Raw genomic sequence first — 17,056 nt, forward strand, 5'->3', positions numbered from 1 at the left:
GGATTAAGGAATGTTGTATGACAGAATGCCTGTAATAGGAGCAGAAGATTAAGAAGCTCTGCTTTTCTGCTCTATGACATCAAAAAACAATCATACTGTTATCTGTTATAACTTGTTATCCTGCACCATTAGGTCCCCATTAATTACAGATAAAAAAGGCTTTTATCAGTGGGACTTATCTTATATATCTCAGAATGATGAAACTCTGAGCTGACAATGTCGAATTTTAAATGTATGAATTGCAGGTTACATCGGTTCCTGCACAAGGTATTTCTTGCTTGCTATCTCATATTACATTTGCAGTGAGGGACTATGATTGCAAAAGAAAACTGCCACCTGTGGGCAATTGGTCTAGTCAAATGTCTTGAAGATTCAGTAGTCCATCTCAAAATTATGATTGACATCAAAGATCCAACGCTGAACGATGGCTCAATTTTGGAACCGTAGTGCCGTCAGTCAGCTCGAAGCCAAAATGGATGATTATCAATTCTCTGCCTTTTCATTAAGATAAAGTTAACAACACACAAGAACCGCCCATTTTGGATGATTGTGACTGCACAGGCACTTTATTTCATGAACTTTCTTTAAAAACAACACAAAAAGTACTTTGTTCATTAGAAGCTTGCTTCAATGTGTGATCACTTTGAGGTGTTTATACAAGCAGTCAGAACAAACAATGTATTTAAAGCCTGAAAGGAACAATCCTTCACCCTATCAGTAAATAGGAAGTGAAGATATCTGCTTAATTGTTACTGTTTATTTAAAATACACATGTGTTTTAAACACTGATTACTTAGGCCTAAAATATTTCATGTTGATAGTGTCATTTTGGTGCCAATGGAGTCCTGGTTCAAATCTTGACTCCTGGCGGACAACCCAACCAGAAAATGTCTTCAAGATCTAACCAGCAACCCCTTTTTGCAGGCTAGAACTCCGACAGCGGCTGCCGATGTAAAGACAGCAGAGCATCCAAGGAACCTTAGAAATCCCTGCACGGATGGTAGGTTCCGCTCCCAAAACGTTGTAGGGAATGGTAGCGCTGGCACATCCTGAGAAAATAGGAAGATTGTGTTAGAAATGCATTATCATACAGGTGGAAAAGAAAATCACTATGAGGCTGATACAAAAGAGATGATATGACATAAAATGCATTCCTTGTAGTCATAGCCTGCACTTCAAGCACCTAGCAAGTACTATGTTCTATTAAGGCTCTGTTTTTTTTCTATAAACACCAGCAATTAGGCACACTACTCATTGTGGTATAAATAAGTAGGTCCCATTGCATTTCCCTAGGGAATTAATAATCCTGAATCGTACTTTAGAAGACGAATCCACTATGGAATCCTCAATAGGGCAGATATCTCAGCATGTTTAGCACTTGCTTAAGATATGGGGCCGACATGCAGTTCTCAAGTTCAAATCTAGGCTGGGCTGACACGGCCCTTTATTCTTGAGAGGTTGGGAAATGGAGCACTGTTAAACTGTGTAAAATAATACATGTAATGATAGTACTTTTAAGTGGGAGAAAACTACTATGAGGCGCTATATTGAAATCTTTATAGTATTATTCCATTAATAACCTTAGTGCGCTTTAACAGAACATTCACTAGAATTTCCATCTCGTTCATGAATAAGATCCCCCTCTGATTTCCTATCCTAATTCTTTCAGCTCCTTAAAGTGCATAAATTATGCATACACGTGGCATATAAGCGTCAGAATGAAAGACAGTAGAAACATTGTACTTGCTACTGCCAAATTTCAAAGATCAAAATATACAAGTGAGAAGCTCCACTTTTAATAAGAAACGTGCTGCGTCAAATCAGGTAAACAATGGCCTTTCTAGCTGTGTCTAAGATACTGGAGAGGCTTCTGAAATACTCAATGCAAAAGTCATAAAAACAAGATCATTCTAATACTTCTCTTTACATTATTACACATATATATTGCATCATTTAGTTCTCAAGAGAGGTGTGTAAACATTTTATAATTGGACTTCCTTTGTATGGTTCACGCTACAAATATTGTCCATTCATTAAGATACTGCCGTGTCACTCTTTTTGGGGGATGGGGGTACTCCACACACCCCTTGTTTTACCTAGTCTTATCCTTTGCCTAATCCCCCATGTACCCCTTACTTTATCCCTACTGTTAACCCTACAATTACTCGTTTTCCAAACCTTCATTGTTCTTGTCAGCATGTGCGAATTTAGGATGGACAATTCAGCAAATAGGTCTTTTTTAAATTAGGACGAAAGAAATTAGGCAAGGTGACAGAAAACCGTTTAACTCGTGAGGCCCAACTTCTTTTACAAGTAGCCTTTAGGCTGCAATCATTTTCTTACAGAGATTCCATGAGAAATGTTGTCAAAATTAGCCTTAAAGTATTAATTTGCTATTGCTAAATGGGCTGCTGCAATTTATCATAAGGTACAAACAAGGACTACGCTTTGACTTTACAATATAAAGCTGAAGCTATTCCACCAGACTTAAACACACCAACAATCTACAACAGATTGTAAACTTTAAAACACTGTAAATGTCTGCAAAAGCTGAGTCGAATGGTCTGCTGTCATTTAACATCATTGTCCCAGTGCACATGTGCTAATTGTCTCAATGTAATAATAAGCCAGTCAAAAGAGAATTCTGATTTATTAAGGAAGGACTAATAACGAAGAGGTAAAAATAACTAATTCTACACTGAAAGTACTTCAAACACTAAAAATATATTATTATCCTTGGTTAATCAGACAAACGAAATTCTGTCCATTCTTGTTTTTTTATTTGAGATACTTATATAGCATGGACCTGGCCTAGTGGTGCATAGGCAATGATGGAGGGTTACATTCAGAGCTGTGCAGGTTACAGATATAGTATTGGGGATAGCGGGAATCCCTTTTTGGTCCCCCTCTCGACGGTCACTGGTTCCGTCAGGTGTCCGTTTACCGCTAGCCGGAGAGTTGGATGTCTGTAATTAGCCTTAACTCTGTCCAGAAATTTGGGGCCAAATCCCATTTTTTGCATAGTTTTGAATAAGAATCTCCACTCCACCCAATGAAATGCCTTCTCTGCTTCGAACGCCATAAGGAGGTTGGGGATTCGTCTTTCATTGACCTTTTCTATCAGATGGACCAGTCTTCTGACATTGTCGCCCATCTGCCGACTCTTCACGAATCCTGATTGGTCCGCGTGCACCAATTTGGGGATTATATGATCTAACCTTGTTGCTAATATCTTCGCATGAATCTTGGAGTCCACGTTGATCAATGCTATGGGACGGTAGGAGGAGCATTCTGTAGGGTCTTTCCCCTTTTTGTGGATGAGGACGACTTTCGCCTCCTTCATTGATCTCGTGACAAGACTGTCCCTGCCTATTTGGTTAAAAAGGGCGGTTAAGGCCGGTGTTAACACTTCCTTGCAGGTTTTATCAAATTCAGGTACAAACCCATCCGGTCCTGGGGATTTAAGGGTAGTTAATGATTTAATTGCATCCCTCACTTCGTCCTCCGTGATGTCACATTCTAGCGTTTCCTTCTCGTCGTCTGATAAACAGGTTAGATGGACTCTATTTAAGTATTCCAGCTGGGTCGTATGTGATGGGTTATCAGAAGCATATAGGGAGGAATAAAATCTGTTGAATTCCCTTTTGATGTCAACATTGTTAGCACTTATTCCCCCTTCGCCAACTTTAATTCCCACTATTGTTTTATTTTTCTGTTCCTTTCTAAGCATTCTCGGCCAGCAAGTGATCAGCCTTATTGGCTTTGAAGTAGTATTTTTGCCTAAGCTGTAAGAGATTGCATTTCGCTGTTCGTGTCTGGATTAAGTCTAGCTGACCTTGGACAGCTCTGTACGCTCTTTTGGTGGCCGTGGTCTGATTAATGCCCATTTTGGCCATTATCCCTTTAAGCTCCTCCTCCAACCGTGCCTCCTCTAATCTTATTTCTCGGTCCCTTCTCGCCTTGATTGCAATAATAGTGCCCCTCAAGGTAGCCTTAAAGGCATCCCATCTTACCTGAAGGGATGTGTGCCCTGCTTTGTTGGTCGAGAAGAAGCGTTCTATTTCTTCCTCAACCTCCAGGGTGAGAAGTTGGTCTTTGAAGAGAGGCATCGGGTAGCGCCATTTCCACAGTCCCTAGGGCCTCTTATTTCGCTTAATGTTTAGGGTTATTGGGGCGTGGTCAGATAGTATTGTAGTGCCGATAGCAATATCGCTCGCCTCTCCTAGTAGGGTTGTCGACAGCCAGATGTAATCTATTCTGGAGTGGGAGCGGTGGGCATGCAAGTAAATTGTGTATCCCTCAGTGTCCCCGCGTATCCCCCTCCATGCATCCACCAGGGTCAGGTTGCTGATTTTGTCCCTCAGTTCGTGTGATGGGCCGCTATGTGGGGACGCTACCCCGGAGCTCCTATCCTTAGTTGGGTTCCAAGCGATATTGAAATTGCTGGTAAGTATCATCGGTAATCTGGCGAACCCCTCGAGTTTGTCTAGTGTGGATTGAATAAAGGGGTCTTGTGCTGTATTCGGAGCATAAAGAGTCGCGACCGTAAGCGCCTCCCCCTTGCCCTCCAAACACACTGCCAGATACCTTCCCAGCTCATCCTCGTCCTTCCCCGTAACCCACAAATCTAGCCCGTCCTTCAGCGCTATTAGGACCCCCACCTTCTTCCTGGATTATGTGGCTTGTATCAATCTAGAGTAGCCCCATATTTTGACCCTTGCTCTGTCCAGAGAGTGTATGTGGGTCTCTTGCAGCATTACAATATCCGGGCGCTCACGACCTGATATAGCGCTCTAGTTATTTCCACTGAACTGAGGAGTTAAGCCCATTAACATTGAGGGAGAGAATTCTCATCGTACGTCTAGTTGGGATGTTGGATCAGAGAATTACGCTTTTCCCTGAATCTCTCAGCTGTTGGGTTCGGGTACCCCATCCTGATACTCCCCTTCTCCCCTGGGCCCCTTCACCTGATTGCCATCTTCTGCCATTTGGGCTCCCTCGAACCTCTCCCCCCTTCTCCCCCTCTCGCTCCCCCGCTCCCCCCCTGGTGAGCCGGAACAACTGGCCAGTGGCCCCCCTCGCATCAAAACCTTGAGTCGTTCCACAACCTGCCCCCCATTGTGTCCAACGTGGGATATCCCCATCCCATTCCAAGAGTGAGCACCTTCCCGCCCCGAGGCCCCTCAACCCACCACTGTGTGTAACCTCATGCATTCATCTCTTCGTATATGCCCTCCCCAGGCATTCCTGTGCTGATCCAGTTGACCCAGGTCTATACAATGATGAAGCCAGCAACTGCTGTCACGCCTGAGTATCCTGTTCCTTCCTTGTTGGTGGGTCTCGCAAATGTGACTAGGCATTGCCCCTCCTCAATTTTTTGGGCTGGACCATTCCCTTGGCTTACGGTCTGCCCGCTGTGTGGAGGATTGGATGGCCGAAGGAGGGGAGTCCTCTTCCAGGCCTAGGAGGGCGATCCCCTGCTCGCAAGAGGTGATTTTCTGAGGCTTCCCGTTCCAGTCAAACGTCAATCCAAATGGATGTGTCCATCTATAGCGTATCCCTTTGGATCTCAAGTGCACCAGCACCGGGCCCATCCTTCTCCTTTTAGCTTGAGCTAAGTCCTGGTACAGCGTTATCTCCACTCCGTTGTACGTAATCCGCCAGGCCTTCCTAGCCTTCGCAAGTATTTGCTCTTTTAGGGTGTAACTGTGCATTGCCACCAAGACATCTTTAGGTCTGGCGCCTGGGTCTGACCTTCTCGGGTCCACTCTGTGGATTCTGTTGAACACTAAATCCGCTTGGGTAGCATCGTCCAGGAGGTCGGCAAAGATTTCCTTCATCACCTGGAGCAGGTCTTGGTCTTGTGGGGCCTCCGGGAGGCCCTTGATTCAAATGTTCGTGCGCCTGGACCTGTTCTCCAAGTCCTCCACCTTGAGCTCCAGGTTGAAGGTAGCTGTGGCCAGTGTGTCCAGTAGGGAATACGTCTTCCTTGCATCCTCGGCTAGGCCCTGGATTGCTCTCTCGTTCGTGTCGACTCTCTCCTCTATCTTGTGGATGTCCCTCTTGATTTCCTTTATACCCTCTTCTAGGTCCTCTTTGAGCGCGTCCATCTGCTTCTGGCCTGCTGTGATAATTTTGTTGACAATGTCGGCCAGGAGGTGCTTCAAGGCGGCCTGTGTGACTGGTTGTTCACTATCTCCTCGATCTGCTGAAGACTCCTCAGTAGGCCACTCGTAGTGTCGGGTTTCCTGAGCCTCCTCCTGTTCCTGGTCCTTGGCCCATATTTTGGCCAACGTGCCTTCCTGCGCTTTCCTGGGGGGTCTTTGAGGTGGATGCGAGTCCTTGGTCTTGTTTTTCGACATGCTTCTGTTTAGTGGTCTGCTTTAGACTGATGGGCAGCCAGTGGGGCAGCACAGACAGAATGTTCTTCTTGGATCTCAAAGTGTCACTATCCAGTCTTCTTATGGGGTGAATGCCTCCCCGGATTGGCTAACTGTAATGCCCAAGCGGAATGGATGCAGGGTGGGAGGGAGAGGATGCCCAGTCGTAACAGGTTGGTTGTGCAGACAGGCTCACGGGTACCCCTCCACTCACCCCTTGGTGTGCTAGTGCGTGTTCTGGGGGGGCTCCTCCTTGGGCAGGTCTGTACTCGGGAACCTGGGAGTCCGCAGTTGTCCTTGGAACTGAGGGCCCAGGCGTGGTGGCCCTGTGCTACTGCTGCGTGTCTTGAGTGCCAGAGAGGGGTCCGGACCAAACGGGCTGTGTCCAGATGGAGCGAACTACGGGCCGGTCTGCCCCAGAGGTCATCACTGGGCACAGGCCTGGCGCTGCTTCACTAATTTGTTTAATGGGTCCTCGCTGCTGGCTCCAAGTTCTGGGTCCCTGCGCGTGTGGCCGCTGGTTATGTTCGCTGGTGGGTGCAGGTTGTGATTGAGTGGGTTCTGCGCGCGCTGGGAAAGTGATGCAGCGGCCCTCGTGGGCCCTGTGGTGCATTAACCTGCTAAATGTCTCTTCAGCAGAGGAGTGGGGGCCTGCTATAGAAAGGGGAGCGCTGCACGTACCTTGACTGCCTGGGCTCTTACTGCTTTCTCACCCTGCCAAGGTCATCTGGGGTATGGAGGTTGGGAGAGCGGTCTGGGGCCGGTATCCCCTCCGGTTAGGTGTTCCCCCAGCACGGCCCGGCTGCCAGGGTTAGCTGCGTCGGCAACTCTGATAGTGCGCAGCCCCGGCCCGCGTCTCTGTCCCCAATCCGAGACGGTGCATGTGATACGATCTATCCAGGATCTAACCAGGTCCGTTCCAAGGTCTGCCACAGTGCACGCCACCGGTGTCGGCCCGCCCTCGCCGCGGGTCCTTCGGTATGCTGCAGACCTTATATGGCAAGTGGCGGGCTCCGCCTGTCTTCCCAGGTGGCAGAAGAGCGCGATACTGCTGCCAGAGCCCCGCAGGGGTGGGGGCTCGTCTGTGCTCCGAGTGGGGCCGGGCAAGCACCACCGCTCCTGTCCTTGTTTTGCTCCGCCCGCTTCGATGCCGCCGCAGCTCGGCAGGTGCTCCCAAGCAAGGTCCTGACCGGCTCAATATGAAGCCGCGAGAGAGTCCCCACGAGGCCCCGCTGTGCTCCGGATGCTGGTGGAATCTCCTTTGCCGCCTGGGGAGGGCTTTTATTGCATAAGTGAGGGCTATGGGGCCTCCGGGATCGGGAGCTCGGTGGCCGTGGTGCTTAGAGGATCGCGGCCATCTTAGAATTGTCCAGTAGGACCTTTTTATGGTATTCTTCATCCCTGTCCCCCCTCCCTCCCACTTTTTTTGTCTTGTGAAGCCTTGAAACACCATTTGCTGTATAGGTGCATTTTAAATATCCAATAAATAAGTGTGCATGGCTATTGTGCATGTGGTATGTGTGGTAATGGTGTGTGTGCCATAAGAGCATGCATCATAAGAGTATGTGTCATAAGAGTGTGTCTTGCAAGTTTATTCTGTGCATGTGTTGTATGAGTGTGTGGAGCAAGGTGTGTTGTTCGGCGGATGGGTGTTTAGTGGCTAAATATGTGGCAGGTGAGTGTATGGCACAAATGTAGCATATGAGTGTTTATTATAATGCCATCAAATGCAGTTCTTCCATACATCTCCATATGAAAACTCATATTGAAGCCAGGTTTGATTTTAATATGCATTTTTATACAAATAGTAGTTTTATAACAGTTGCCGAGTTCATACATGTACACAAGTTGCATCTGAAAACTGGCATCAAAGTCAGTTCTGATTTTAATGTGAGTTTTCAGATATATATTAGTGTACATGTAGAAAATGAACATCTCCCACACGTCCATGTACAGCAAATGTACATTCCTTTTGCTCATTTATTATACCCCTCCTACATGTACAAAAGCTCACATTAAAGTGAACTCTAACTTTCAACATATAAAACAGGCATTTATGAGTTTTACAGTTCGTACATGTACGCAATTTACATATGAACAGTGACGTGTACAACTTCCACACATGTGTACAGTTTGTATATAAAATGTACATTCTTTCTGCTATTCTAGTATACTCCTTCTACAAGTATAAAAGATCATATAAAAGTGAGCTCTAGTTTTGATGTGAAAATTCAATACGTCTAAGAGGCATGCATACATTTTACATTTCGTACATGTATGCAATTTAAATCTCCTATACATCTTAAATACATAAGAAAACGGACATCAAAGTCAGCCCTAACTTTGTTGTGGGTTTACATATGCATGGTAGCGTACATGTATTAAATGTAGATCTTCTACAGGTACGTGCAGAGTTTATATAAAAGATGCACATTCATTCTCTGCATGCGTCAAATTTAGATACATTTTGAAAAAAAGAATTCAGGGCACCAATTCATGATAATATCTGGTGCATGGCAACGATCTTGTAAATGAAAGCAGTCAATTTTTAGATATTTGGGCTAAAATAATATATTTCTTTTCCCCAATGAGAAAACCCCATGCTAAACCTGTTTCAACACAATCAAAGCAACATTTTATTTTTATTTTTTTTAAATATGAAGCCGTGCATGCCCACGTTGTTTCTCATCTTATCCAAATCTGCCAAGCAGTTTTCACACTACGTCTGTTCAAAAACTGCACTTTTCTCTATGAATTAAAGGTGTACGTTGAAAACTACGTTTCTATCTTTTCTTAATAACTTTTTCATTTATTGACAAATTGTTCAAAGATTTTGCAGTTTGGGGAGCCTTGGAAATCTCTTGGTTTAGAAAATTTCACCCACATCCATCCAGCAAGTCAAAAGTTATTAGCCTCTTTCAGCCTCTATGCTGCAAAGCACCAATACCAATATAAAGGTTTTGAGGTGCAGGGGGCACCCCATTATTTGAGCTAAATATAACAAGTGTTTTTCACGCTAGGGCTGTTAAACTGAACTTTTTCACTATGGGAAAATGAATGCGAGTAGGTTCAAAACTGCATTTTTATCTTTTCTTAATGACATTTTCATTTTTTGACAAATTGTTCTCAAACTTTCCAGTTTGGTGGGGGGCAAAATAGACAATCTCATGGTTATGAAAATTCTATCCAAATCCATCCAGCAAGTCAAAGGTTATTAGCGTCCCTCAACTTCTCTGCTGTGAAAAGCACCAAAGCCGATATCAAGGTTTTAAGGAACAAATGGCACCCTCTTCTGTGACCATTTTTTTAAAATCTACTTAATGGTTTTACCCCAAACCAGTGATGAAATGTAAATTAACGCTTTGTGCCCAGGTTTTTTCCTATTTTAATCCAAAACTGCCCAGTGTTTCTTGCACTACAGCTGTTTAGAAACTGACATTTTTCTCTATGGGAAAATGAATGGGCTGAATATTGTGAAACTGTGGTGTTTTGTTTTCTTAATAACTTTTTCATGTTATAACATGTTGTTCCCAAACATTGCGGTTTGGATCTCAAGTGCACCAGCACCGGGCCCATCCTTCTCCTTTCAGCTTGAGCTAAATCCTGGTCCTGGAGGCCTTGACAAGCATATTGTCTTGAGAATTCCATCCAGCAAGTAAAAAGTTATCCGCAATAGAAATTCAGGGATAAAGGCCTGCTCTTTCATTTCTGAAAATCCTCTCAGCCTCTCCACTGCAAAGCACCATGGGAGATACAGCCATAATTTTGGAAGAAGTGGGCACCCTCTTCTCTGTCAAATATGTTAACAACTACTGCACAGAATAGCACCAGATCCCCTCAGGAAATTGAGTCAATGCTTTGTGCCCAAGTTGTTTCGTACTGGGTCCAATTCGGTCCAGCGGTTTGGGCTGTGTGCTGGAGCAAACATTTGACTTGATCTTTCTCTCTATATAGGGCAATGAATGGGGACTCGACCGAAACAGCATTTTATTTTACTTTCTTGATAACTTTTAACATTTTTAACAGATCTTTCCCAAAACAACAATTTTGTTTGCACAATTTCAGCCACATCTGTCACTTGAGTCAAATGTTATTAACAATTAATGTTTGGGGTTTCCTATGGAAGTTGATACTGACCTTAACTATAGTGTGGCGGCGCTGCACTACAATAGATATAAAACATTTTCTTAGGATGTCTGGGTATTGGTAACTGTGCATGTGCACAGCCATGCATACCCTAGGATTGGGTTAAACTTCCATACAGCGAGAAAACAGCAAGAAAAAAACATTATTTAAAGACAGCCCTTGGAGCTCAAATGTATGATTGGTGTTGCAGCCATTCTACCAAAGGCTGTTTGAATCATCTGTGCACAATGGCCAATATTACACAGATTTTAATGTTAGATTAAGTGTTGTGAAAAATTTAAATTGTGCATTATGTGCTTAGCGCTCTAATGAAAGTCGGATTTGTCAAATAAATAATCTGTGGTCATTCTTGCATTCCCAAAACACTCTTTGGCTGAACCCCTCACTGATGTTATTGGTCCCCTTCCCCTTTCTTGTATGAGTAGTTTGAAAGAGTACAATAGGAATGCACCAGACTGCCCTTATTGGAATGCTAACGTTTTATCAGAAAATAATGCACGTGATTATTCTAGGTTTTGCCAATGTGCTATGCTCAGAAAGACACGTGTAATAAGCTGTTTATGACTAAAATGTATACTGGAACTGATTACAAATGAAAGTTGTAAAGTTTTAAAACGAACCGGTTCACAATGTTAGGTCAATTAAATAATGTCCTTTATTTTTGTTTTTAACAGCTGCTTTAAAACATATGTGTTTTCCTCGTGTCATGTATCTGTCAAGAGAGGGAGGAAAAGAACGACAGAGAGGGAGAGAGTGAGGGAGTGATAGACGGTAAGACAGAGAAAGAGTGAGAAAGCGATAGAGACAGAGAAAAAGAGCAAGAGAGGGAGAGAGACAGAGAGAGAGAGAGAGAGAGAGAGAGAGAGAGAGAGAGAGAAAGCTACATCCGCATATGATACGTAATGTTCAGCTAATACATTCCTTAATTCCGGTGGGCAAAGATTATTTCTAAAAAGCACAAGGCCACTGTGCATTTTAAGATTGTAGATTGCAGCATCAGCAGCATCCTGTATCTATATCCCACATGAAAACCCAGAAGAAATGAAAGCAGCAGAACCATGATCGGCAGGTGGATAGTTCACAGGTCAAAACTTGGCCTCTTACATTGGGCAGTCCTGCCTTTCTCTCGGCCTTTCATCCTTCCGAGGCTGGTAAACCGAGTACCATCAAATATTAGGTAATAACAGCTATTATGGTGCTTTGAACCGGGACTAATCTGATAGGAAATGGTATATACGGGCCTGTAATATCAGTGACCCAGTTTATGCAATTTGTATTAGAAACAAAGCATCCCAGCTGTGCAATAATTGAAGATTGAAAACCCATGTGGGTAAACAGGTCTGATGGAGCAATAGTCCCAGTAGGATGGCTCCACCTTTCATGTTTCCAATGGTGATTAAAACGAAAACCATTTCAGTGAGTCTTAATAACACATCTCTTTACAGCACTATGTAACTGCAAGAATGTGTCACAAAACACCATAAAATTAAGCATGTTACTAACCAACATGTGTCTATCATGCCAGTAACGCAGAAAGCGACTTCACTTTGAAAGAAAGATCACTTAACAGTGCTGTGTACATGGGCACATTCATCTAGAGTGAAGACAACACATTTATACAAGATGCTCTGCCTTGGCTGCCATAAGAAAAATCTAGGGTCCTCTTTTGCATTGGGATGCTCACAGACGTGCAGAACTCCTGTTTGCTTCTGAGTGGCTGCATGTTGCATGACTGCATCCGTTCCATACATGGCAGTGCAATCTGCACATTGTACTAACAAACACACTTTCCGTTGCTGTTGCAGCATCTCATCTGTCTGTCGTGGGGAAAACACAGAGGGATGGCTGCAGACAGCTAGGTAGAGATCTGCAGTACATGTCTTGGTACATTACAGAATCTGAGATCCAGAAACCTAGGTCATTCAATATGTAGGGGTGGAGGTAAAAGTGATGAATGTGACTTGGGAGATCAGCTTCAAAAGCTTTCAGATCTATGTCTTTGAATTAGGCAGGAAGCACATTTTAAATTTTTGAAGGAGGATATCTTCAGTGAAAGAGGGGTCCCTGCCATACACCCATACATTCCTGAGCATGTCTGCAGGGATCGAAATTCAGATTGGATAACCCGGAGCTAAAAGCGGCTCCTGGGTATCCTGCATTAACCATGGTCCAGGAACTACCACTGTGGAACGAGGAGCTAGTACATAGCGTTCCGCAAAACTAACTTCCACTTAAGATGAAAACTAATAATTGTGACCGTTAATGCAGACCCCCCTTATGCTTTAATTATCATATATAGATGGGTTCTGATAGTTATTTACAGATTATCCCAAATGTACAGTGTTAAATTCACATAGGTGAATTTGTTCGGCATCTATTGGCCTGGGGAGCCAAATGTAGCTCCTGGTAGCTATTGGTGCCAAACTAACCAAGCTCTTCTAGGCTACAGGCAGGAGCTAAATAGCTACCAGCTCACCTAATTTTTATTTTTAAAATATATGTTGTGGGTGGAGGGGTGTGGAGGTTGGGGGGTGAGTTGTGTTGGTGTAGGGCTTTGGGGGACTCCCCTTTTAAAACATTCAGTGAAAAACATATCGAGGAAAAGTGCACAAATGAAGTGCACATGAATAAATTAGCAACAAAAAATAAACATATAACTACTCCAGTAAAACATGCGAGGACACATACCGCTGACTCTGGTTCTGGCTTCCAGATTTCCCACTTTGAGATTTTTCCCAAGCTGCATAATATCTGAAAAAATTGAGGAAAATATTAGAATACACAAAACTTTGCCTGCGTTACACAGTATCTAACCTAAAAGTCACCCTTCAAGCATATGAGATACTTAACACACTACAGCACATTTTAGGTAAAACACACTTTTGATAAAAATTATAGCATGCATAACATTGCTGAAAATTAGGCGCACATTGCCCTAATATTTGAGGCAATACGAAACACTGGAAATCTTTTTCACAGCATCGATGAAACATTTAAAAAAAACTTTGACAACCTAACTTTTTGAAACAAAATGTCTAGTTGTACGTCTGCTGTCCCTGTCTATGACCAGATGATAGGATGTGCAGCGACACGGAACCAAGGGAATGGGGCAGAGCAGGAGCAAGATGATAACTTTGAACTTTGGCAAACTGAATACGATGTGAGATGCTGCTATGTAACTGAATTGATGAATCCATGCCTGCTGAAACCACTGAACCGCTAGAGATGAGAAGAGAAGACAGTCTTTCTATGAATGTAACTTGCAGAAAATACCGTTTTTATTTACCTTTACTTGATTTTTGAATTATCATTGGCATTGAACCACCACACAGAGTGCCAGAGTAGGATGGGAAAGACCCAGAAGTTTGTTAATGTATGGGGCTCGAGATATGGATATGGATCACATGGGAAATGTTGGAGTAGTTCTCTTTCAGTTTTGCAAACAACCCTTCAAACATCCAAGATGATACTCAAAATAAAAACACACAGTACATCTATTTTCCATCCACAAACTGATGGACTGGTGGAGAGGTTCAATAAAAGGCTTGCACATGTGGTAGATACCCTTTGGAAGAACTGGGTAGTATTACTTCACTTGGTCATGTTTGGTATTGGACAATTCTCACAACCTTCTACTGAATTCTGTCAATTTGAGCTTGTGCATGGACGTGAACAAAGTGATGTGGTAGACATATTGAGGAGTGGGGAGAGTAAGCCAGCAAATGCCCCAATCCAGCAGAATTTGCCAAAAACATTTGAGAGCACAAGGGTTGTGTGATAACTGGATATGACAGCCAAGATGAAACAGCAAAGATTATTTAACAAGAATGTTCGCTTATCAACATTCCAGGAGAGGGACCAGGTTCTAGTCTTGCTCCAGAAGAGCTAACATAAACCTCTAATGTAGTTGAATGGACCTTAGTGAATTACAGAATGAATCAGTAAACTAAATTACCAGATTCACCAGCCTGAATGACAAAAGCATCACATTTATCTTATTAACTGGTCGAAGGCTTGATGAGAAAGTCTGACCAAAACACTGTTGCTTATAAAACCAATTTGGTAAAAAGAAAACTAGTAGCTTTGGACATGTCATCTTGAAGGAAGTCCTACAACTCCTAATTACCTGGATGCTGCCTAACCGAAAGACATCGAAATCAAAATATTTGTTAATGATATTCAGGATTTCTTTTCAGATCAGTCATTAAGGGAGAACCTCATTACACCAGATGTGTACACCTTCCAATGTCGTTGCTAGACAAAGACTGAAATGTGTGCCTGAAGCCCGAATAGCAATCATTAAGCACCAGATGGAAAGAATGCTGGCAATGGATGTGATTGAGAGGTTGCTCAGTAAATGGCCCCCTATGATTGTTCTAGTCCCAAAGCTCTTCTGGAGGTTGTTTTGATTTCACAAAAGTCATTGTAGTATTCAAAGGTAATGCTTAGCCAATGCCCTGCACTGACAAGCACATCGAACAATTGTCCATCAAAAGTTCATCTATATTTCCGTGCTTGAACCAATGGAAGGGTACTGTACTCCCACATCCAACAGATAAGGGGAATACTGCACTTTCAACACCACAAGGACTTTTTCAATCTAAGGCATTACCATTGGCCTATATGGAGCCCCAACAAATGTCCAGAGATGGATGGATCATCTTTTGGTCAGAAAAGAAAAGAACTATGAAGGAGTCAACCTAGAAGCTGAACTCATGCGGCACCTTTGATTGGTTTGTACTACCCTGCAGAATTCTTTTTAACCCAGAATCCAAGTAGATGTTCCTTGACCTTCTGTGTATCCTTGACAAAATAGTAAAATATCCAGGTTACCAAGTTGAAAATAGTACAATAAAGCTGCAAAAATCAAAAGAAGAAGCCGTTTACCATTTGCAGATAAAAAGAAAGATCATAGATCATTCTTTGGCCAAATGTGCTATTTTCATCGTATCATACCAAAGATTTCATCTAAAGCTAGCAACTTGACAAATGTGCTTTTTAAAAATACCCTGATCGCCAGCAGTGGACTGATTTCTATTAGAAGAATGTCAAGATTTTTGTGTTCAACACTGGTTTTACTCACCCCGCAGGATATTTTAATGGGGCAACATCTAATTCAGGGAAATTTGCCCCCACCCCAAATTAGGCATGCACAACTTTCATTTATTTAATAAAGTTATTTTTATGAACCTGGGACCCCCCAGTGTAAAAGTATTGATACCCTACAGCATCCCCTCCCTTTCGGCACAAGAAACACTATGGGCCTGATTGATGGGAAATGTGCAGAGTCCCCGCAAAGTACTCTGTGTGTAAAAGGACTTTGCGCCTACCTGCACGCAAAGGTTGGGTTTGCGCAATCTGCGTATTCATAGAATTTTGACCGCAAAGTAACCCTATGCACAAGTAGCGGCCGGAACGCCCACAACACGACTCCACGCAAAGCAAAACCAGCCACCTACACCAACCTTTGTGCCTACCTCATCCCCACCATCAAGCATCCCAGCAATACTTTATAGCTTCATGCAATATAGTTGTATATCTTAGAACCTCAATATTATCCATGATAGGCAGGAAAGTGATTTGGAATTTCATAAGGTGTCTACATCGAATATATGGTTATGGTGTAACATTTGTGTGACTTTTTTGCAGAATGTACACCATATCATCATCAAACGAATACATAGGGCTTGATTTACAACAAGGCTTTAACACGGGACATTCCTATTGAAACGCTTTGGGAAATCAGGTCTTTAGTGTTCCCAGATGTTTTTGGCAAATCAGGACTTTCGTGTCCCTTGTCCATAACTTAATATAGTATGGTCATTTAGAGCACACTTAGGAGAATCAAAGACAGGATGTTGTTGCCCCCACGATCAGCAGTCGCTGGCGACTTTGAATGGTGGGGTGACGTGAATTTTGGTGGCCAGATTTGTGACTGAGGACTGCGAGGAAGCACAAACCCATGAATGCGGTTGGGGGTGGGGGTGTTCTCCTTAGAAAAGGTTTTGGGAAAATTGGGTCCACGCTGTGCAATTTGCACACATTCATACAACCATTGCATTAGGTTTTTGCTACCATTGACGGTAGATTATTTGGACATATGCAAGTGTGAGGGTATTCACAACAAAAAATGCATTGATCTGGAATAGTTTATGGTTTTCAAATACAAAGGTGCAATGGAAAAATGTTAAATATTTTTTTTGTGGCACAAGAAGTTTCAGTTTATGCATTTTTGTATCCCAGGAGCACATATCTACCAATGTAGATAGTATATAGCATGGGAAGATAGAATTCAGTGCAGCATGGGTATAGGGCATCTGGGCCCAGATCACAGAAACCTCGCACCGGTGCAAGAGCAATTTTGCACGGTTTTAGCAATAGGGCAAAAATATTGGGGCAATTTTAGAAACATTTTGCACCATGAGAAGGGCAATTTTGCATGGTATTAGCACTAGGGAAAAGTTTACCCTTGGGAAAAAAACTATTCTTTCAATGCATTTTTGCACCAGGGCAAGGCTTGCCCTGCTGCT

General features: G+C 43.2%; 1 protein-coding gene across 1 annotated transcript in view; it reads right to left on the reverse strand.

The window, feature by feature from the left end:
- Positions 1-537: 537 nt before the first annotated feature.
- Positions 538-17,056, reverse strand: part of LOC138526130 (amine oxidase [flavin-containing] A-like) — a 493,108-nt gene continuing 476,589 nt past the window's right edge. The window contains exons 14-15 of the mRNA XM_069636505.1: positions 13,215-13,277; positions 538-1,049 (exon numbers count right to left, since the gene is read on the reverse strand). Of these exons, the coding sequence (XP_069492606.1) occupies positions 894-1,049; positions 13,215-13,277 (219 nt within the window). The 3' untranslated portion in view covers positions 538-893. The remainder of the gene's footprint in view (positions 1,050-13,214; positions 13,278-17,056) is intronic.

This window comes from Ambystoma mexicanum, chromosome 7p, assembly GCF_040938575.1.
Source record: "Ambystoma mexicanum isolate Mex_15411 chromosome 7p, UKY_AmexF1_1, whole genome shotgun sequence".
Classification (NCBI taxonomy): domain Eukaryota; kingdom Metazoa; phylum Chordata; class Amphibia; order Caudata; family Ambystomatidae; genus Ambystoma; species Ambystoma mexicanum.